Source organism: Ursus americanus, chromosome 1 (genome assembly GCF_024610735.1).
Source record: "Ursus americanus isolate L20-20 chromosome 1, mUrsAme1.1.p, whole genome shotgun sequence".
In the NCBI taxonomy this organism is placed as follows: domain Eukaryota; kingdom Metazoa; phylum Chordata; class Mammalia; order Carnivora; family Ursidae; genus Ursus; species Ursus americanus.
Window position 1 is genome coordinate 71,546,078 of NC_142127.1, and position 24,226 is coordinate 71,570,303.

Here is a 24,226-nt window from a genome sequence, read left to right on the forward strand (position 1 = left end):
CTTATGTAAATGTTAGAAAAGAAGCAGCTTTCTCTTTGCAAGGCACAAAATTCATGTGTATTATTCATATGTTGTTTTTAGGTCTTATTTATTCAAATCTGAGTTATGATTATGATATTAAAGTCTTCTATCACAGCTGTGCTTCTTTCTCTTGGTATTTCTAGCAGTTTTTACTTAATGTATATATTTTACGTTTCTTATTTTTATTAAGTAATCTCTATACCCAAGATGGCGCTCGAATTTACAACCCTGAGATCAAGAGTTGCACATTCTTCCAAGTGAGCCAGCCAGGTGCCCTTTATACTTTTGATGTTACATTATTAGACTGACCTTTTCATTTAATTAATTTTTAAAAAGGTTTATTTATTTATTTTTAGAGAGCAAGCGAGCGAGTGAGCTGGGAGAAGGGGCGGAGGGAGAGGAAAAAAGAGAATCTTGAGCAGACCCTGCTGAGTGTATAGCCCAATGAGGGGCTCAATCTCACAACCCTAAGATCGTGATCTGAGCCAAAATCAAGGGGGAGACAGTCAACTGACTGAGCCACCCAGGTGCCCCCTCTATTTTATTTTTTAAAGTTTTATTTACATATTCTCTACACCCCATGTGGGGCTCGAGTTCAGGACCCCTAGATCAAGAGGGGCACGCTCCTCTGACTAAGCCAGCCAGGTGCCCCTACTTTATATTTTTGATGTTACATTATTAGACTTACTTATTCATATTAGATTTGACTCTTTATCACAATAAACTGGACTTCTCTGTCTTGTTTAATGCTTTTTACTTTGAAATTTACTTTCTTATTAATGTCATCCTGGGTTTTTTCCCTAATGTTGTTCACAGTTGCCTGATATATCTTGGCTAGAAACAATCTGGTGTTCATTGCACTTTTGAAGTTTATTTTTATTTTTATTAAAATAATGATATACCTAGTTTTAAAAATTGAATAGTAGTGGTTAAAGGGTAAGGAAAAAAGGGCTTCAACACACCCCTTCTCCCCTGCCACTCCACTCCTATTTCACTTCACTTTTTCACAGGTGGCCACGTTCATTTGTTTGACTTGTTTCTTCTAACATTTATTTCTATATTTCTGTCTCTATTAACTGAACATTTCATTATCTAATGACTTTTTTATGGGAGATAAGGATTTTAACTCTTTTATATCTCTTTTATTTCCTTGCCCATCCTCTTTATAGCATAAGTTTTGCTTAAATTTATGTTAATTATTTTAATTATTATGCTTAATACTGTTCACAAATGAGCCATCTGGCATATTATAATTACGTTTTCTTTTTTGAACACCTTTTTGTATTTCACTAAATGCTTCATTTTCCCCATTCATTTCGTTTTCTTCAGACCTATGACAAAGTCTCCCCATATTCTTTCCACAGTTCTGTAAGATACTTAATACAACTTTCTACACAAATAAAAATTACTTCTCCTGCAGAGAACAGTCCTGAATCTTGCTCTAATTCAGAACTGATTGCTCTCTAAATCAGCTAAACAGCCATCATCCTGAGACTTCTTTTTGTTGTCATCCTTGCAATTCCCATAGCTTTGCCCTGTGTTAGATGCCTGTTTTTTTGTTTTCTGGGTTTTTTTTTTTTTCATCCCATATCTTTTCCTAGTTTATTCTCTTGTTTTGGTGAAATACACATTCAGCAGCATCCTGAGAAGGATGCATGTGAAGTAAATTTTTTGAGACTCTACTGTGTGAAAATATATTTTTTTCCATTTACACTTGTCTATTATAGAATCCTAGATTAAAATTTTCATTAAATATTTTTAAAGCTTTTCTCCATTGTTTTCTAGCTTCCAGTGTTGCTGATTCTTTGTATGTGATCTATTTTCTTGCTTTAGGGTTCTTTTTTATCCCTACCATTCTGAAATTTCATAATAATGTGTCTTACTGTGAGTCTTTTGCAGTAATTATGCCAAGTAATTGGAGGCCCTTTTAATCTAGAGACCCTTGTCTTTAACTTCCTAGGGAATTTTATTGTGTTAACTTTTGCTACTTTCCTCCAAACCATTTCTTTTTCTGGAATTAATATTTGACTTCTTGGATTAATCTTTTTTTTTTTTTTTTAAGATTTTATTTATTTATGTGACAGAGAGACAGCCAGCGAGAGAGGGAACACAGCAGGGGGAGTGGGAGAGGAAGTAGCAGGCTCCCAGTGGAGGAGCCCGATGTGGGACTCGATCCGGTACGCCGGGATCACGCCCTGAGCCGAAGGCAGACGCTTTAACGACTGCGCTACCCAGGCGCCCTCTTGGATTAATCTTCTAATCTTTAAAAAAATTTTTTGGATTAATATTCTAATTTTATCTTTTTCTCTATTATTATTCACCTCTGTCTTTTTTCGTTCTATTTTCTCAAAAGCTTTTGCCTATAATGTTTAACCCTTTTACATTTAATTTATTTCAGCTATCACATTAATGGAAAAACTAGTACAATTTGAGTAAGGTATATAGTTTAATTAAGAGGATCGTATTAATATTCATTCCCTGTACCAGTGCCCTCTAGTCAAAGAACAGTAGGGTGAAGGATATACAGAAACTGTATTATTTCTACAACTTTTCTGTAAATCTGAAATTACTTCATAATAACTTGAAATAAAGTTGAAATAACTTGGAAAAAAAGTTAAAAGGACTAATATGTTTGAGAAAACATGCCAGGATGTCTATGCATGGACCACTTCTCATTAGTTTTCTCTTATCTCTAAGAGGCTATTAAATTATAGTAACTTTGATATTTTCTTCTGTCCCCTGCATTATATGTTTCTTTCTGTTTGTTATGGTCTCTCATTCTGGAGGCGTTCTTCTAAGATGATTGCGTGTCCATATTTAAGAGGGAAGCTCTAAAATCCTAATGGGAAGTTCTTTGTGCACGGATAGGTTTGTCAATGAACTTTACTCTTAGGGATTTCAGATGACCAGCTACTTGGTAGAAAGCATACTTAGGTTAGAATCCTGGATCTGCCACTTATTAGGTCTGCTACTTAGGCAAATTTACTTTTCAGGCTTAAAGTGATCAAGGTTAATATTACCAGCAATCAGATATACCGGCATCTTGTATCTCTTGAAATGATACACTCATGTCACATCACGTCTGTGATATTCTTGCCCTAAATGCATGACTTCTTTTTTTTTTTAAGATTTTATTATTATTTTTTAAGATTTTATTTATGTATTTGACAGAGAGATAGAGTGAGAACATAAGCAGGGGGAGTGGGAGAGTTAGAAGCAGGCTTCCTGCTGAGCAGGGAGGCTGATGCAGGGCTTGATTCCAGGACCCCGGGACCACAACCTGAGCCAAAGGCAGACACCCAACCAACTGAGCCACCCAGGCGCCTCCCCCCACCCCCCCGCATTTATTTCCAATAAGAAAAATCTTCCATGGTGCTTGGGTGGCCCAGTTGGCCAAGCGCCTGCCTTTGGCCCAGACCACGATCCCAGGGTCCTGGGATTAAGCCCTGCATCAGCCTCCCTGCTCAGTGGGGAGTCTGCTTCTCCTTCTCCCTCTGCCCCTTTCCCTCCGCCCCCCCTCGTTTGTGCTCTCTCTCCTGCAATCTCTCTCTCTCAAATAAATAAATCTTCAAAAATTTTTTTTTCCATATAGCTTATTTAACTTTTTGCAACTGTATGTTTGCCTATGTCTGTCGAATTAGGCATAGCTGGGTACATACAAGACTCAGAGAACTTCCATTAGAGAGCTGTCTACCTAAGACATTAGTTGAGATCTTTAATTTTTTTTTTAAGATTTATTTATTTGAGAGAGAGAAAGAGCTGGGGGAGGGATAGAGGGAGAGGGAGACAGAGAATCCTCAAGCAGACTCCCCACTGAGCATGGAAACTGCTGAGATTTTACTTTTTTAAAAGTAACCTCTACACCCAAAGTGGGGCTTGAAATCACAACCCCACGATCAAGAGTCGCATGCTCTACCGACTGAGCCAGGTAGGAGCCCCTGTATAACTTCTTTTTAATCAAGAGAAAATACCAAACTCATATTGTTGGATAATCTATAAAATAACTGACCAGTACGCTTTAAATGTGTCAAAGTCATGAAAGACAAGGAAAGACTGTAAATTTCAGATTGGAGGAGAGTAAGGAGAGATCACAAATTAATATAATATGGGGTCTTGGGTTAGATCCTGAAACAGGAAAAGAACATTTGTGGAAAAACTTGTGACATTTAAATAGGGTTTGGTTTAGTTAATAGTATTGTACCAATGCTAATTTTTGTTTTTCCTCATCGTTCTATGATTATATAAATTGTTAAAATTAGGAGAAGGTAGGCTAAGGGATACTATGTATTATTTTTTGCAACTTTAAGTCTAAAATTATTTAAGAATACATGGTTGAAAAAAAATAAATGGTTGAACCAAAGTTAAAAGGACTAGGATGTTTAAAGGAGGGCAGTGGATATTTACCAGAATATTTACACATGGATTGCCTCTCATTAATTTTGCTTGAAGGATGGTGAATCCAATTTGACTTGTAAATTCAAAACAAATGAAGGGTGTTTTTGTTTTACTATTAAAATTTCTGCTCATTCTTTTTGTTCAATTTTTTTCTGTATTCTTTTTGATAATTACTTTTTTTTTTTTTTTGGTTGGACTTGTCCTTGTCTCTCTTCTCTCTAGTGCAGCATTTTATCTTTCATCATTTTATTTTTCATGTTACCTTCTTCTGTATTCTGGGAGAATTTTTAAAAATTCTTTCTATATCAAGGATTTGATTTTATGTAGTATCTATTGGTCCTTTACAGCAAAGACAAATTTAATTTTTCCCATCGTATAAGTAGTTTCATACAGTGTTTTCTTACACAGGCCAGCAAACATTTCATCTTTCCTGTTTTTCAGTCTGCAATTACTGGAAACATGGGATGTATTTTTACAAGTTTATTTAATTTCCTCTTATATGTATGTTCTTAACACATATATCCATATATATGCTATTTATCTTTGCCTTCAATGTAGTGCCATATGCAAAAATATTTTCATGGGACCTATACAGTGTATACTTTTCTGTTTAGCTTAGCCTTGGAGATCTCTCCATGACAATTTTAAGATTCATGAGTTCTTGATTCCTCTTACTGTCCCCATCCCCTCTTATGTTTATAGTAGGAAAGAGGCTTGATACACAGAGAACCAATGCAATTTCTAGTGCTTAGCTCAGTGAGTTTTGCTCCTGCTGCCAAGTTCTCTCTTGAGTAAAATAATTTATTCTGCAGAATCTGAGACTATCTATAGTTTGACTATGTTTAGTGCATGAAAATTTTTATCCTTCTGTATGTCCAGAGCTGCAAAGCACAAACTTTTCCTGGCTCTGTCCTCTGGAATGCAGTGCTTTATATTTGTTGTCCTTACTCTGAGGACTTGCTGAGTGTGTGAGAATTTTAGTGTCTAAATTGCTTTATAAGAAGTGTTAATGATACTGAAGTGAGGAAATGGTTAGGAAGAAGAGAGTAGTGGAATGTTTCTGTAAAGTAAAGTTAAGTGCCGATTTTTAGTGTAAGTGTACATTATGGGTCTCTGAGCTAGAAACAGATAGTGGTAAGAAGTCAAATCCTTTTCTGATTTACTTTTGAATCACAGTGTCTTTCTAAAGGGAAGATGTAATAGGTAAATAACTGTGCTTTTCATTCAAGTCCAATTGGTGCTTTAATTAGAAGAAATTCCTTATGGCCTGGCAAGTAGTTAAATATTATCCTTAATATCAAATATTTTCATAAATAGTTATTATATATTGGAGTTAAATAAAATGAACATTTAACTTTTTTTATTTAAATTCAATTAATTAACATATAATGTATTATTGGTTTCAGAGGTAGAGGTCAGTGATTCATTAGTCTTATATAATACCCAGTGCTCATTACATCACGTGCCCTCCTTAATATCCATCACCCAGTAACCCCATCCCACCCACTGCCCCCCCTCCATCACTCAGTTTCCTGTGACTAAAAGTCTTTTATGGTTAGTCTCCCTCTCTGATATCATTTCGTTTTATTTTTTTCCTCTCTTCCCCATGACCCTCTTGTTTTGTTTTTTAAATTCCCCATATGAATTAGATCATGTGATAATTGTCTTTCTCTGATTGACTTATTTCGCTTAGCATATTACCCTCTAGTTCTGTCCATGTCGTTGCAAATGGCAAGATTTTGTAAAATGAACATTTAACTTAAAGGTTAACTTCAAATTATAATTTCCCCAGTTTCCAGTATCTCAGTTAATCCTAAGAATTTATTAGGTACTTATATTAATGCAAAAATGGAAAAACACTTTAAAACAGAAACACTTTATAATTTTCCACTTATACCCTTCTTACCTAGGGATTTGATACTGATCTTAAAAGCATAATAGTTCAAATGCCCAGATATACAAAGATTTTCCTTTTGTTCCTTTTTGTAGTCTAACTCAATGGGCTAATTTTAACATTCTGTGATTTTGCTTTATTGACTTCAAAACTTAATTCTATATAAAATGGGACTGCTGAATTTAAAAATTATACTGTAAATAATACTGTATTCATCTAGTAGTTACTATATTGGTCAGCTTAATAATAAGTGTAGTTGATTGAAAGAGTATAGTAGTGTGTGCCTTACAATTGATGAGTAGTTTCTGGCAAACAGTCTTTTACAGCAGTTAGACTTGTGCTCTGAGCTCTGATACGGTCTCTATTTTATAGATTAGATTTGATGCTTCAAGATAGTTTTGGCATCTGAAATTGCTTACTTTAGAATATATACAGTTAACACCCTTAAATTATAATCATTAGAGTTTAGAAAAAGACATTTACTTTTAAAAACAACAGGCTCAAATTATTCTAAAGAATATCTCCACCTTTCTATTTTAACTCACCAAGGTATTTGGTACACCAGGGAAAATCTGCATAGTAAGAACAAAAGCTAATGTTTCAGATGTCAATATTTTAATATTAATCTACTTTAAAACCTTTTAGGAAAAGATCATCTCCTAATGATATAACAGTTATGTATTAAGACTTCTATGTTATAATACAAATGTACTATAAACAAAAGTAGATAATTTTCCATACAGCAAAACTTGGTATATTAAAGCATTTCTACAGAGTTATATAGTTTTAGAAAACTGTAAAAGTGGTTTTAGAGTTTCTGTCCCTGAGTGGGGTAGCATTTTCTGTTGAGGGCCATCAAATCACCCCAAAAAATTATTGAGTATAAAATACATAGGACATTAGGTCTTAAAAAGCAAAAACAGGAAATATAAAACTCTATACAATAGCTCTGTGTTCTAGTTTTGACTTCAAAAGTTTATTTTTTTTCTCATTTCTAACAAAAGAGGACTTTTTTCCCCTACCCCTTTCAACATTACATCTCTAAATTAAAAATAAAATGTTAAATTCCAGCGATGTTGAGACATACATTGTTTCATATTTCAAAACCTCTGAATAGGGATATATTTACAATTGATGGCAATGTTTTCTTCTATATAGTGATAAATAATGATGTAACTTATAATCCATGATGTTTCGGATTCAATGAAATCTCATATTGTTGCGAGTGACATGATAGGCTTTGGAGTAAGCTAATTAAGTATAGTTCATAGCTCTTCAACTCTTCCCTATTCCTTAAATCTTTTTTTTTAATGTTTTTTTATTATATTGTGTTAGTCACCATACAGTACATCCCTGGTTTTTGATGTAAAGTTAGATGATTCATTAGTTGTGTATAACACCCAGTGCACCATGCAATACGTGCCCTCCTTACTACCCATCACCAGCCTATCCCATTCCCCCACCCCCCTCCCCTCTGAAGCCCTCAGTTTGTTTCTCAGAGTCCATAGTGTCTCATGCTTCATTCCCCCTCTGATTACCCTCCTTTCTTTATCCCTTTCGTCCCCTACCAATCTTCCTATTTCTTATGTTCCATAGATGAGAGAAATCATATGATAATTGTCTTTCTCTGCTTGACTTATTTCACTTAGCATTATATCCTCCAGTGCCGTCCATGTTGCAGCAAATGTTGAGAACTCGTTCTTTCTGATAGCTGAGTAATATTCCATTGTACATATGGACCACAACTTCTTAATCCAGTTATCTGTTGAAGGGCATCTCGGTTCCTTCCACGATTTAGCTATTGTGGACAATGCTGCTATGAACATTGGGGTGCATATGGCCCTTCTCTTCACTACGTCTGTATCTTTGGGGTAAATACCCAGTAGTGCAATGGCTGGGTCATAGGGTAGCTCAATTTTTAACTTTTTAAGGGACCTCCACACTGTTTTGCAGAGTGGCTGTACCAACTTGCATTCCCACCAACAATGTAGGAGGGAACCCCTTTCTCTACATCCTCTCCAGCAATTGTTGTTTCTTGCCTTGTCAATTTTTGCCATTCTAACTGGCATAAAGTGGTATCTCAGTGTGGTTTTGATTTGAATTTCCCTGATGGGTAATGATTTTGAACATTTTTTCAAGTGTTTGTTAGCCATTTGTATGTCATCATTGGACAAGGGTCTGTTCATATCTTCTGCCCATTTTATGATTTGTTTATTTGTTTCTCACGTATTGAGTTTGAGAAGTTCTTTGTAGATCTTGGATACCAGTCTTTTATCTGTAGCTTCACTTGCAAATATATTCTCCCATTCCGTGGGCTGCCTCTTAGTTTTTTTGACTGTTTCCTTGGCTGTGCAGAAGCTTTTTATCTTGATGAAGTCCCACAAGTTCATTTTATCTTTTGTTTCTCTTGCTTTTGGAGATGTGTCATGAAAAAGGTTGCTTTGGCCGATGTCGTAGAGGTTGCTGCCTATGTTCTCCTCTAGGATTTTGATGGATTTCTGTCTCACATCGAAGTCTTTCATCCATTTGGAGTTTATCTTTGTGTACGGTGTGAGAGAGTGGTCAAGTTTCATTCTTTTGCATGTAGCTGTCCAATTTTCCCAGCACCATTTATTGAAGAGACTGTCTTTTTTCCCACCGGATGTTTTTTCTTGGTTTATCAAAGATTAGTTGCCCAAAGAGCCGAGGGTCCATTTCTGGGTTCTCTATTCTGTTCCACTGGTCTATGTGTCTGTTTTTGTGCCAGTACCATGCTGTCTTTGTGATCACAGCTTTGTAGTACAGCTCGAAATCCGGCATTGTGATGCCCCCAGCTTTGTTTTTCCTTTTCAACAGTTCCTTGGCGATTCGGGGCCTTTTCTGATTCCATACAAATTTAAGGACTAATTGTTCCAGTTCTTTGAAAAATGTCGTTGGTATTTTGATCGGGATAGCATTGAAAGTGTAGATTGCTCTGGGTAGCATGGGCATTTTAACTATGTTAATTCTTCTGATCCATGAGCATGGAATATTTTCCATCTTTTTGTGTCTTCTTCAATGTCTTTCAGGAGTGATTTATAGTTTCTAGAATATAGATCCTTTACGTCTCTGGTTAAGTTAATTCCAAGGTAACGTATGGTTTTTGGTGCTATTGTAAATGGGATGGATTCCCTAATTTCTCTTTCTTCAGTCTCATTGTTCGTGTATAGAAATGCAACTGATTTCTGAGCATTGATTTTGTATCCCGCCACATTACTGAATTGCTCTATAACTTCTAATAGGTTGGGAGTGGATTCTTCTGGGTTTTCCATATAAAGTATCATGTCATCTGTGAAGAGAGACAGTTTGACTTCTTCTTTGCCGATTTGGATACGTTTTATCCCTTTTTGTTGTCTGATTGCTGTTGCAAGGACTTCTAGTACTACGTTGAATAATAATGGCGAGAGTGGGCATCCTTGTCGTGTTCCTGATCTTAAGGGAAAGGCTTCCAGCTTCTCCCCATTTAGGATGATATTTGCTGTAGGCTTTTCATAGATGGTTTTTATGAAATTGAGGAATGTACCCTCTATCCCTACACTCTGAAGGGTTTTAATCAGGAAAGGATGCTGTATTTTGTCAAATGTTTTTTCTGCATCTATTGAGAGAACCATGAGTTTTGAATTTTTCCTTCTGGATAAAATCTATGACACTGATTGATTTGCGAATGTTGAACCACCCTCGCATCCCAGGGATGAATCCCACTTGGTCATGATGGATAATCCTTTTAATGTACTGTTGGATTCTATTAGCAAGTATCTTGTTGAGGATTTTGGCATCCATATTCATTAGGGAAATCGGTCTGTAATTCTCCTTTTTGAGGGGGTCTTTGCCTGGTTTGGGGATCAAGGTAATATTGGCCTCATAGAATGAGTTTGGTAGCTTTCCTTCTGTTTCTATTTTTTGAAATAGCTTTAGGAGAATAGGTTTTATTTCTTCTTTGAGTGTTTGGTAGAATTCCCCAGGAAAACCGCCCGGGCCTGGAGTTTTGTTTTTTGGAAGGTTGTTTATCACTGACTCAATCTCTTCATAATTAATTGGCCTGTTTAAAAAATCAATTTCTTCCTGTTTCAGTCTTGGTAGTTTATAGGTTTCCAGGAAGGCCTCCATCTCTTCCAGATTGCTTAGTTTAATTGGCATATAGCTGTTGCTAAAAATTTCTAATAATCCTTCCAATTTCAATGGTGTTCGTCGTGACATCTCCTTTTTCATTCATAATTTTAATAATCTGGGTCCTTTCTCTTTTCTTTTGGATAGGTGTTGCCAGTGGTCTGTCAATTTTATTGATTCTCTCAAAGAACCAGCTTCTAGTCCTGTTGATCTGCTCTACTGTACTTCTGGTTTCTGATTCATTGATTTCTGCTCTAATTTTGGTCAACTGCTTCCTCGTGAGTGGATTAGGCCTGTCCCTCTGTTGCTGTTCCAGCTTCTTGAGGTGAGAATATAAAAACTGCATTTTAGATTTTTCTATTCTTTTGAGTGAGGCTTGGATGGCTATGTATTTTCCCCTTAGGACTGCCTTTGCAGTATCCCATGGGTTTTGGACCATTGTGTTTTCATTCTCGTTGGTCTCCATACATTGTTTAAATTGATTTTTGATTTCCTGGTTTATCGAATCATTCCTGAGCAGGATGGTTCTTAGTCTCCAAGTGTTTGAGTTTCTTCCAAATTTTTCCTTGTGGTTGAGTTCCAATTTCAAAGCGTTGTGGTCTGAGAATATGCAGGGAATAATTTTAGTCTTTTGGTATCGGTTGAGACCTGTTTTGTGACCCAGAACATGGTCTATTCTTGAGAATGTTCCATGAACATTAGAATAGAATGAGTATTCTTTGGTTCTGGGGTGTAGTGTTCTATATATATCTATGAGGTCCAACTCGTCGAGTATGGCATTCAAAGCCCTTGTTTCTTTGCTGATTTCTTGCTTAGGTGATCTGTCTATTGCTGATAGTGGAGTGTTGAGGTCTCCTACTATTAGTGTATTTTTAGCTATATGTCTCTTTATTCTGGTTAAGAGTTGGCTTGTGTATCTTGCTGCTCCCCTGTTGGGGCATATATACTTATAATTGTCATATCCACTTGTTGGATACATCCTTTAAGAATAATATAGTACCCTTCTGTGTCTCTAACTATAGTCTTTAGTTTAAAATCCAATCTGTCTGATATGAGAATTGCTACCCCAGCTTTCTTTTGAGGTCCATTGGCGTGAAAGATGGTATCCATCCCTTTACTTTCAGTCTGAATGTATCTTTAGGTTCAAAATGAGTCTCTTGTAGACAGCAAATGGATGGGTCATGTCTTTTTATCCAATCTGCAACCCTGTGGTGTTTTATGGGAGCATTTAGGCCATTTACATTGAGACTGATTATTGAGAGATATGATTTTAATGATGCCATGTTGCCAGTAAAGTCTTTGTTTCTATAGATTGTGACTTTCTGTTCTGTATCACCCTTGTGGCCTTTTTACTTTTATAGAACCCCCCTTAATATCTCTTGTAGGGCTGGTTTTGTGGTTGCGAAACTGGTCAATGGCGATTCTGGAAGGTCTTTATTTCTCCATCAATTCTGAATGACAGCCTTGCTGGATAAAGGATCCTTGGCTACATGTTTTTCTCTGAAAGAGCTTTAAATATGCTCCCCCAACCCTTTCTCTCATTCCAGGTCTGTGTGGACAGGTCTGACGTAATTCTGATGCCTTTGCCTTGGTACGTGAGAAATTTCTTTGCCCTGGCCGCTTTCAATACTGTATCCTTGGATCTAATATTTGTGAATTGCACTATGATGTGACGTGGAGTAGGTTTGTCATGGTTGAGCTTGGGAGGGGTCCTCTCTGCCTCTTGGACAGGAATGTTTGTTTTCTTTGCTAGATTAGAGAAGTTTTCAGCTACAATTTGTTCAAATATCTCTTCTAGACCTCTGTTTTTCTCCACCCCCTCGGGGATGCCGATGATTCTGACATTGGAACGTTTCATTGAGTCAGTAATCTCCCGTAACCTACATTCTTGAGAATGGATTTTTTTGAGTCCAGATTCTATTTTAGCTTTCTCTTCTACTAACCCATCCTCCAAATAGCTGGTATGTTCTTCTGCCTCATTCACCCTGGCCATCAGAGCCTCTAGTTTTGACTGCATTTGGCTCATAGAATTTTTAATTTCTGCCAGATTCGCTCTCATTTCCGCCCTTAGAGATTCTGTATTCTCATTAACATTTTCATTCATAGTTTTTTCAAGTCTACACATCATCTTGACCATTGTTACTCTGAATTCCATTTCTGATAATTTGGTTATATCCATATCCATTAGTTCTGTGGCAGAGGCCACAGACTCATTGTCTTTTCTTTGCTGGGGGGGGATTTCTCCTTCTTGTCATTCTGATGAGGAGAAGTTGCGGGGCTGTCCAGAGCCCAAATTACTGAACAGGACCCAGGCAGTGCGCACTTGTTTTATAGGGATCTTAGGGATGTGGGCTTCTTGATTTTTCAGCCTGCCTTCTGGGGGAGGGGCCTGCCGTGCCGATACTCAGGCAACCCTGTTTGGGTAGCATCTCCGTGTCCCCTGCAAGGGGGGATGGGGATGGGCACACTGTGAGCCGGTATTTCCAGGCTTTTGTTCTCTGGCGGCTTTCCCTGGCGGTTTGCTGTGCCTCTTCTGAGAGTCAGAGCAGCAGTAGCCGAATCTCAGCCTCTGTCTCAGAACAGAGGGATCGCGGACCGTTCTCCACTGATGTTCTGGCCACTTTAACTCTGTTTCTGTTGGTGCTGCTCAACCCTGCAGCATCCTGGGATGTGCGCCCCACACCCCGCGTCCCAGCCCTCACTTCCAGGGCCGGCGCGTCTCTGTCCTTTGTGTTTCTAAACCGCCAGCCACCAGCCGCCCCTGCCCGCTCTGGAGCTCCTGGTCTCAGTCTGGTTCCAGTGAGCGCACTGGAGCTCCGTTTCTGTCTGGTTGTGCGTGTTCCCCGGCTCACGGTCTCAGTCTGCTCTCTCGCAGGTGTTGGTCCGCGAGTCCGCCCGCTCCCCCGTGCAGGTGGCTACCGCTTCCTGGCGCCCAAACTCGGTGGCTCCCTCCCCCTTCCATTTATCTTCTGATATCTGTGCGCAGTTTCACAGCTCCCCGCTTCGTACCTCAATACTCAGTGGTGGAGATGTTCATTTGTAGAGATCCAGATGTATCTTCCTGTGTCTCAGGCTGATTCCGTTGATATTCAGGATGGTCTGGTACCTATCCAACTCAACTCAGGGGACCGGCTGAAAAAGGCGTCCCCTACTCCTCTGCTTTTTTTTTTTTTTCAAAGATTTTTTTTATTTATTTGACAGAGATAGAGACAGCCAGCAAGAGAGGGAACACAAGCAGGGGGAGAGGGAGAGGAAGAAGCAGGCTCATAGCAGAAGAGCCTGATGTGGGGCTCGATCCCAGATCGCCGGGATCACGCCCTGAGCCGAAGGCAGACGCTTAACCGCTGTGCCACCCAGGCGCCCCTCCTCTGCTATCTTAACTCTGCATCCCTATTCCTTAAATCTTAACTTGAGTAGGACTAAAATATTCCATAGGATGTATCCCGTGTGATAACCAGAATTATTACAACCCTTCATGAGACAGATTAAATATCAACTTGAAACAAGTCAGTAGTTTTGTTCCCTTTTGGTCTGCGGCATGGTAAAGCAAAGATTTGTATGAGGACAGAAGGGGTGAAGTCCCTTTTAGCAGCATTTCTCTAGACATGAAGAGGCAGGTTACTGGTTCCAGTTGTAAGGTTATATGCACAAAGATATCTATTTAAGCCTCTGTTATGATTTATATTCAACATATGTGTACTTTCTGTATGACTAAATTAAAGAGTAAGATAGCAGTTTCTCTGTATAATTTCGGTCATTTCCTACTCATAGATTTAAGAAAATGTAGAAAAGTGTTTACTCTTAAACTAGAGGAATTAAACTTTAAATTAAGAATGTGTAGCATTAATATTCTTTGAAAATTTCTCCTATCCTAGGACCACTCCATCCTCTATTGGCATTATTCAAGCAGTACAACTTCAATCATTTGTGTTTATATATATGATCTATGTAATCAGTAACTGAAGGAACTAGTACTTATTTAATATGGCAAAGCTCTTTCAACTATTCCTAGAGAAGTATATTTGGAGAAAATGTTAACATCAGAGGAAGTCTGTTTTAGAAGATTTTGATACTATAATCGTTCTCTATAGATAAAGTTTAGGAACACTTGAGGCTGTGACATTAGGTCAAATTATGGTTTTATTTCATGTGTGCAGTATAGTAGTAATAGTAGTGAAGGAATGCGGTGAGTGGTGATGGGATGAGGAGATATGAGAGAGGGGGGAAGCTCCTTAAAGTAGACTGTCTTGGTATTGAGTTCCAACACATAAATAAATATGCGTGTGAAATAGCTAATCTCTATCATTCTATTGTAGAGTATGCCTACTTTCCTTACCAAAGTACACTGTAAGCAAGACTCATATTACCATCACAATAGTTAATCAATCTGTGGTTCTTATAGATATAGACCATTTCCTCCAAGTAATGATGAAGAGTTTCACAAAGAAACTAGGTCATAAGGGAATAAGCAGAATTCCCTGCTACATAGTAGATTTGAAATATATTGAATATATATGTGGATCTAACTGGATTCCCACTTTTTGACCTGCATCTGATTTAGGATGCACAAGCACAATTCCCAAACTGGGAGAGTAGATTGTTAACTGATTTCATTTCCCCATAAATGCTATATGCCATTAACACAACCAAAATCTGAGTATATGAAATATTTAGGCAAATTCAATGAGACAAAAGGTTGATTAGAGAGTACCAGAGACTGGTAGGGAGAAGAGAATGGGAAGTTATTGCTTAATGGGTACAGATTTTCTATTTGGGGTAATGAAAAACTGTGGAAACAGATAGTGGTAATGGTTGCACAGCACTATGGATGTAATTAATACCACTTAGGTATACATTTAAAAATGGCAAATTATAAGTTATATATATTTTATTACAGCAAATAAAACATTTTTTACCATGTGTGGTTCATAACTTATTCAAAACTAACTGTAAAAATTATAGTTAATTTAGAATTGTATGTTCTTCACATGAAAGAATTCACTAATTCTGTTCTTCTGATCACAAATGTGATATAAATATCCAAAATTATTTCTTTTCAGAAAAGAAATTTGAAAAACTTGAAATATGACTGAAAAAAATAATAAAAAATCAAAACAAACTTCTTACTTTAATTGGTTCAGGCTGCATCACAGGTGCAGGCATAGCGATGGCACTTGGAGCATAAACCTGGTGATATGTTGCTTGAACTCCATGATCAGAATAAGGCTGTTACAAAAAAAAATGTATTACCTTTCATTTATTAATTCAAAGTATTTATTCAAAGTTGCAATGTACTAGGCACTTTGCTATACAATGGAGGAACACAAATGAAAAACACATTCCCTATCTTTAATTAATTTATAGACTGATCAGGGACAGTTGAATAGTCAAAACTACTGTAAGTCCTATGAAATATATATAGAAGAAAAGAAAAGAACTACTTGATTTAGCTTAAGAAAACTGGGGAGGTAGTCAGAAAAAGTTTTCTAGTGGAGTTGATGCTTGGATTTGAAGAATTAAGAGAAAGAAGTTGGGAATAGTATATACAAAGACACCCCATGGAGCGCCGGGGGCGCTCAGTAGGTTAAGTGCCCAACTCTTGATTTTGGTTCAGGTCATGATCTCAAGATCCTAAGATTGAGCCCTGTGTCAGGCTCTGAGCTCAGCAAGGAATTTACTGATCCCTCTCCCTCTGCTCCTTCTTCTGTTCTCTCTCTCTCTCTCTCAAAAAAAAAAAAAAAAAAAAAAAAAAAAAAAATCTAAAAACCACCCCAAAACAAAAAACAATACACCTCATGTCACAAGGCACGCAGGAAGAAAAAGCAAATTACATTTGGGGGGGGGGGGAATCAGACTGGCTTCAAACTTCTTAATGGCTACACTCAACACCAGAAAAGGGTAGACTAGAAGTTCTATAAGAAAACAGTACTGTTAAGAGTTGAATTTGGTTCCCTCAAAATGTATGTTGAAGTCCTAACCTCTAGTACATCAGAGTGTGACCTGATTTGTAGACAGGGTATTTGTAGAGGTAATCAAGTTAAATATGGTCATTTGGGTAGAACCCAATCTAGTATGATTGCTATCCTTACAAAATTGAGAAATTTGGACATAAAGATAGACAAATAATGTGCAGGGAGAAGATGGCCATCTACAAGCTAAGAAGAGAGGACTGAAACAGATGCTTCCCTCATGGCCCTCAGATGGAACCAGTTCTGCCAGCTACTTGATCTTCAACTTCTGGTCTCTAGAACTGTGAGACAATAAATATTTGTTGTTTAAGCCACCGAGTTTGTGGTACTTTATTCTGGCAGTATGATGCAGCTATTTTATAGCTAGTGTAACTGTCTTTCTGACTTATAGACAAAAATGTTACACAAACAGGCATGTAAGAGCTCAGAGAATATAGCACCCACAAGCTTTCTTTAACAAAGAGTACTTTGCAGATTTAGTCAAGCAAGTAATGAATGGAGGGTGAGATGAAAACAGAGAAATCCTGGTAGAAGTAGTGATAGTAACATTAAGATCCAACTGTGGAAATTATTGTTCCAGAACATCATAATGTTATAAACCTCGGCAATATAAAAAGATAATACATTCTAATTGGGAGGTGGGTGCTAATTTTCTAATCTTTTACAACACTGATTTAAAACATACCCGTACAGTTCTTGGCACATAGATGGTAAGGCAAGTAATGGTTTGGGAACGTAATTTAAAGACACTGAAGATAACATTTACAATTTGTAGTTATGAAATATTTTTTTAAAGATTTATTTATTTGGGGGAGGACGGGCAGAGGGAGAGAGAGGAACTCTAGCAGACTCCTGACTGTGTGCAGAGCCCAACTACGTGGGGCTTGATCCCATGACCCTGAGATCATGACCTAGCTGAAATCAAGAGTTGGATGCTTAACTGACTGAGCCACGCACGTGCCACATGAAATATTTTTGATTCACATATCTGAAGGAAGAAGTTTTTAAGATTTTTTGAATTTTTATATGCTTTTAATTGACAGAATGTTAGTAACAATACAGATTGACAGGCAAGCCAGAAAAAAGAAATATTTGGTATCTTACTCTTTCAAGGAGATCAAGTCAGAGATTAGCCTAGTACAGTGAACAGTTGGTTTTAGAAATGGTTCAGAACTAGTTAATAAAAAAGTCTAAGATGAAGCATTCTTAGATATATATAAAAGGGGAAAGGTGTGAATAAATCAAAGAAAAAACACGTGCAGCTTCCATGAGGGTCTTAAACAAATATTTTTAGAAAAGAAAAAGAAAGAAATGTTAAGATGAGACAGTTATAGATAAATTACCTTGAGACTAATGCATACCTCTGGAACTGAAGCTTCCATCAGAGATAGCGGAGGAGGAACACATCCACCGTCTTGCGCAATTTCCACTGGTTGATAAATAACCTCAGAAGGTTGCAGGTATAAGAATGGAGCAGAAGAGGCAGGAGACTAAAACAAAACCATATTTTTAATTCAAATATGATTAGTTACTTCAATTAAACCAAATGACTTACCCAACAGATGACAGAAATAATTGTTTCACATTTTGCTGAAGTTCTTTTCCAGGGATAGCATAGACCTATCTTGTTACAAATTTCAATTGTGTAGATGTGATTAAAGAACTTTATCACGGGTAAATATTAAAAGTTCTTAGAGCTTCAGAACCTCTTATAAATTCAGAAAATAGTTATTTAAAACCACTATCAAAGGTTGTAATAATATAACTTATAGTATTTGAGTTGGCATAAACATCTATTCTCAGCTTTGAGACTTCACATGGAAGTGGGAAATGTCATTAAATAGTCTTTTTGGTGGTATACTATTTGTATCAAAAGTTGAGAGATGGTTTATTTACTTAGGAGCACATGGCAAACTGAAGCAAAATCTGAAGTACAACTGGAAAAATGATACATTTTCCCATAATAATAAAAACTAATTTTTCATGTTTATATAAGTACTCACTTTTTAATAAAATGCTTTCACTTACATGATCTCATGTGATCTTCACCAAGATCAGGAAAAGGAATTTACAAAGGTATGGTATCATTACTTCCATTTTACAAATGAGGAAGCTAAGAAATATAGTGATTAAATGAACTGCAAAGGTATCACAGTTACTAAATAGAAGCAGGATATCTCAAATCTAGTTCTCCTGACTTTAATATTCACTCAGTCTTCACAAAAACAGAATGAAAAAAGTTAATATTTACCTGAGGAACACCCCACTGCCACTGTCCTGGTAGACACTGTGCAGGTGCCTAAAATGAAAATCAAAAAACAAAAAACCCACCCAGGTTATAAACAAGGGTCAAAACTGAATACCTATATGCAAAAGAATGAAGCTGGATCCCTAAACCTCTAACTATATACAAAAATTAACTCAAACTGGGTCAAAGACCTAAATGTAAGAGCTAAAACTATAAAATTCTTAGAAGAAAATGTGTGTAACTCTGTGGGTTTAAATTAGGCAATTAAAAAAATTATGACATGAAAAGCTCAAGCAACAAAGCAACAAAAGAAAAGAGATAAATTGGACTTCGTCAAAATGAAAAACTTTTGTGCTACAAAGAATACCACCAAGTAAGTGAAAATAAACTCAAAGGATGGGCGAAAACATTGATAAATTATATATCTGATAAGGAACTCGCATCTAGAATATATAAAGAAATGTTATAACTGAATAATAAAAAGACAAGTAACCCAAATTTAAAAATGGGTAAATGATATGAATAGATATTTATCCAGAGAAGATATGTAAAAGTGGCCAATAAGCATATGTAGATATTGAACATCATTAGCCTCAGCTTATGGAAATCAGTGTGATATCACTTTATATCCACTGTATCCACTAGGCAGGCCATAATTAAAAAGATGGTAAGTGTTGACAAGGATGTGGAGAAATTAGAATCCTCATAAACTGCTGGTGTGAGTGTATAATGGTGCAGTCTTTTTGGAAACCAGTATGACACTTCCTCAGAACTTTAAACATAGAGATACCATATGACTCAGTGATTCTATTCCCAGGTAATAAGGCCTACAATAAAGGAAAACATATATCCACATAAAAACTTGTACAGGAATGATCACAGTAGTATTCTTTATAACAGACAAAAAGTGGGAATACCTCAAATGTCTGTCATTTGATGAAAAGCTAAACAAAATGTGTTATATCCATATAATGGAATATTATTCAGCCATAAAAAGAAATGAAATACTGATACATGCCACCACATGGATAAACTGTGAAAACATTATGCTAAGTGAAAGAATCCAGTCATAACCACATATAGTAGACTCCATTTATATGAAATGTTCAGAATAGGCAAACCTATAAAGACAGAAAATAGATTACTGGTTGCCTAGGGCTGGGAGTAGGAGGAAAGAGGAGTGACTACTAATGGGTAAGGATTTTGGGGGGGAGCGTTGATTAAAATGTTCTAAATTTGACTGTGTTATGGTTATACAACTCTGAATTTAGTAAAAAACACTTGCACATTTTAAAAAGCTGAATTGAATGCTATGTGAATTATATATTAAAAAGCTGTTAAATAAAAGAGGGTCAAATTTTTTAAACTCATTGTAAAATGACAATATAGCACACTTTTATTTCTTAAACTAGTTGTATTATTTTTTAATAATAACTGTTTTATTCTTTAGTTATTTTCCATTTTTAATAACGTCTTTTTTCATTATAAAGTAAAAAAACAGAAAAAAGAGTAAGAAGATGCCATGGATCTGCTATCTAAACTGAATCACTGTTAATTTAGTGCTAACTACTTAAGTTGCTAATGGATGACATCACTGTATTATGATGACCAAGTTAATGTGAAGTCTATGTTCTGTATTCTACATTCAGAAAGGCAGGATAATAATCTTTTAAGAAAATATTTTAATAAAAAATCTGAAATAAAATGATTTATATATAGTTTTTAGAGAAATGAAATTACTATCTATTTATGAAATAAGACATATGGAGATAAATGCTAATTAAACCACATATTACCTGATTTGACTAATAAAAACTGATAAAGCTACCAATCTTAGAATTTGTAAAAAGAAAGAACAAGGGAAGATTCTTATCAAAGAGGCAGAATGATGAATGTATACCTGAAAAGAAATATATGAGGTGAAATGATTTTTTTATATTACAAAATATTATATTATAAATTGGTACCAAAATCTTTCCTAATATCTAGGTAACATACTTCCAATTTTATAATTTGTGTCAAGCAGAACACCGGGGTCAAACTATAAAATTAAACTGTATTAGAGACTTTCAAGAATGTATTGAGTACATCAAGTGAGCTATAGCTGTATGTAATCAATTAATGAAGGAGCAGCTAGACTCAATGGCGTGCAAGAAGAAAGCAACTCTATTTTTTCTCACCCCCTGACACTTTAAAAGCACTGTGTTGAGCTGTTCTTCCTTGCCCCAGGATAAAAATTGGGACAGATCACTTTTTGGGGTGTAGCAGTTTCCAAATGTTGACTCTCTAGTTAGGTAGTTTTTTTTTTTTTTTTTTAATATTTTATTTATTTGACAGAGAGAGAGAGCACAAGCAGTGGGAGAGGCAGGCAAGAGGGAGAGGGAGAAGCAGGCTCCCCACTGAGCAGGAAGCCCTTGACCTGAGCTGAAAGTAGCCGCTTTAACTGACTGAGTCACCCAGGGGCCCCTCTAGTTAGGTGGTTTACTGGATTCTTTTGGTGATCTCCCTGCTGAGAACTTTTTTTTTTTTTTTTAAGATTTTTCTTTATTAATTTGAGAGAGAGACAGAGCAAGCAAGAGCACGAGCAAGGGAAGCAGCAGAGGGAGAGGGAGCCCTACCCGGGGCTTGATCCCAGGACCCCGGGATCACGACCTGAGCAGAAGACAGATGCCCAACTGAGCCACCCAGGCACCCCTCCCTGCTGAGAACTTCTAACTGCAATTCTAGCCCTTAATTCTAGAAGTCTACTTCACACAGGTTCTTTCTTTATTGGGATCACCTTAAAATTTTTTGAAAAGGGTCTCTTCTGTGAGGTTCATTTCTTGCTCTTGGGACACATAAACCTTTGCTTGTTGTGAGTAGAAGTTCAACACATTCTCACTGTAGTCTTCTCTCCAGGCTCTGCCTCCAGAGACTAGCCCAGCTTCTTCTTTGGACTTTTTAATTAATTAATTTATTCCCCCCTGCCACCTGTCTCTTTGGACTTCTTTTAGGAGAGGTCAGGTACAAGTACCATCTCACGAATTTCAGGGGACAAACATTAAGTATTCTTAGTCATTCTCTGATGTCTTCTTTACTTGGTTGGGAAGAAGGGGACATGTCATAGCATTCTAACAACTCTCTTGCAATCTCATCCTCCACTCATATGTGCTCAAGGTAGGCAATAAGCTAAAGGACCCCCAACTGGTATCACAATATTTGGCTTGTCATATTAAAAGATCTGGTACCTAATGTTCTGTCCTTGGGACTTCTGCCAAAATTCGGAGGCAGCTTAGGGAAAGTAATATATTTTAAATATATTTCATTAAGTTATATTTTAAATATATGTCATTAAGTTATTTTCATCTTTAGTAAGTGAAAGAAACACTTTAGATAGTTTTATATTTAGCATGGTAATAGGATTTACAAGTTTACAAATAAATACTGTAATATAATAATATATAATATACACTAATATATAATAATATAATAAATTTAAATAAATTTAAATTGTAAATTTTATTTAGAATTTAAATACCACCATCCCCCAAAACCCAGTCTAATATTAAAAAGAATTCTATTAAGCTTAACATTTAATCTGGGTCTATTTCAAAAGTTCAAAAGAAAAAAGAAAAAAGAGAAATAAATTCTCTTCCACAATTCCAGAGGTAGGAAAGAATGTGATTTTATTTGTGAGTGCAATAGATGAGAGGTTGGCAAACTTTTCCTATAAAGGGCCAGAGGGTAAGTATTTTAAGCTTTGCAGACCATAATACTGAACTCTGCCATTGTAGTACAAAAGCGGCCGTAGACAGTATGTCAACAAATATTCTTTATTTACAAAATACTGAAATGGTCTGGCATTATGGCTCATTAATCCCGTCTCCCATAAGAATTAATGAAGAGTGCTGGTTAACTAAAAGAGGCTGCCATAATATAAACCATAATATATTACTTATTTTAGTATAGATTGTTAAATATAATAGCAAGAAAGTGACATAATGTTAACAATAACACTAAAAAATCAGCCTGTGATCCAATATGTGTTATCTGTATGTTGTTTTGGAAATTGTTTCTAAAAACTTTTTAGATTAAATGTTAGCCAGAGGAGCAAAACCAACCTCATTACATTTGGTTAAATGAAGCAAACATTTCATCTTCTTGTATGATATTGTTCAGTTCCCCATAAGAAAAAAAAAAAGCCAGCACTGCTATCAAGGCTTAACTATCTCTTTTTAATTATTAGAGTATTTGCAAGAGAAAGAATACAATGAAACTTAACCAAAAAGGACTGACAGTATTAAAGAGAGTTTTCATTGTGATTTCATGTTTACCTGGTAGTGATATGCAGGTTGCTGATAAACTGGCTGAGCTACCATCACAGGGGAACTAGATATAGAACGTGACTATAAGAGGGAAAAAAAATTGAAAAATTATTTTAGGCCTTGACAAAATTCTTTAAAATAGTTTATTATAAAATTTATCCTGAACTGTTACCTAAACCCAGTGAATTTATGGTCTATAATTAGAAATGTCATTTTTCTACCTCTTATTGATAGTATGACTAATTCCACTTAAGTCTACTAAAATCATCACAGTATTCCCACTTTTCTTTGGCTTCATTTTCATGGTAATGCTAAAACAACCGCCAGAAAAGTTGCTTTTAGTCCAAAGATTATAAAAATATAGTTCTAAGAGAATATTTAAAAGAAAATGACAGCTGGACTTACGGTGACACTGCCTATTTCCATCATGAGACCAGCAGTAGATAATGTTTATACAACATAGAACTGAATGAATAATCATATCTGATTTTGCCACTGATTTCCCACTGCTTACAAATAATTAAATCCTACTCCTTTGTTATACACTTAACTAAGGCAAATACATTACTTACTGAAGCATTTATCAAATCCTATTTTATTAATTTGACATTTAAATGAGTTAATCATCCAATAAACATCAAGCGATTTCTCTATGTTTGAAGAAATTACACATAACACTTCATTATTCAAAGTACTAGAGTAAACCCCAAAATATATTATGTAAAACCAGACCATTAATAAAGCAGGCAAATTGTATTATAAGATAGGTAAAATAAGCTTTAATAATAGCAATTAAAATTCAATTTCTAACATGGGATCTACTTTACAGTTTTGCTTTAATGTTCACTCCCTCCCCTCCACAAAATGAAGTATCATAGTTTTGTACAGTTTTCAGAACATAATATGCTAATAAAATTATACCACAGATGAACATTAGAAAAGAATAATGTAATTTACTATATTATTTATTTTCTATTAATAGATTAAAGGAGAAAAAAAATCTCAGCAGATATAGAAAAAGATTTATTAAAATTCAATACCCTTTCATGATAAATTCAATATTCTTTCATTCTTAGCAAACAGAATATGAAATAATTTCCTTATTGATTTGGGGCAATAATTCTCAATCAGGTATGACTTTGCCCCCCTAGGGAACATTTGGCAATACTTTTGGTTTTTAAAGATGTGGGGAGACTAGGACACTGCTAAATATCCTACCATGTACAGGATTAGCCTCCAACAACACAGAATCATCCGGCCCAAAATGTCA

General features: G+C 36.1%; 1 protein-coding gene across 2 annotated transcripts in view; it reads right to left on the minus strand.

The window, feature by feature from the left end:
* BOLL (boule RNA binding protein) overlaps positions 1–24,226 on the minus strand; it is a 61,036-nt gene that overhangs the window by 18,672 nt on the left and 18,138 nt on the right. For both annotated transcript variants that reach the window (XM_087862390.1, XM_045806399.2), the window contains exons 7-10: positions 22,966–23,037; positions 18,656–18,703; positions 17,766–17,894; positions 15,563–15,661 (exon numbers count right to left, since the gene is read on the minus strand). In XM_087862390.1, coding sequence (XP_087718516.1) covers positions 15,563–15,661; positions 17,766–17,894; positions 18,656–18,703; positions 22,966–23,037 — 348 coding nt within the window. The remainder of the gene's footprint in view (positions 1–15,562; positions 15,662–17,765; positions 17,895–18,655; positions 18,704–22,965; positions 23,038–24,226) is intronic.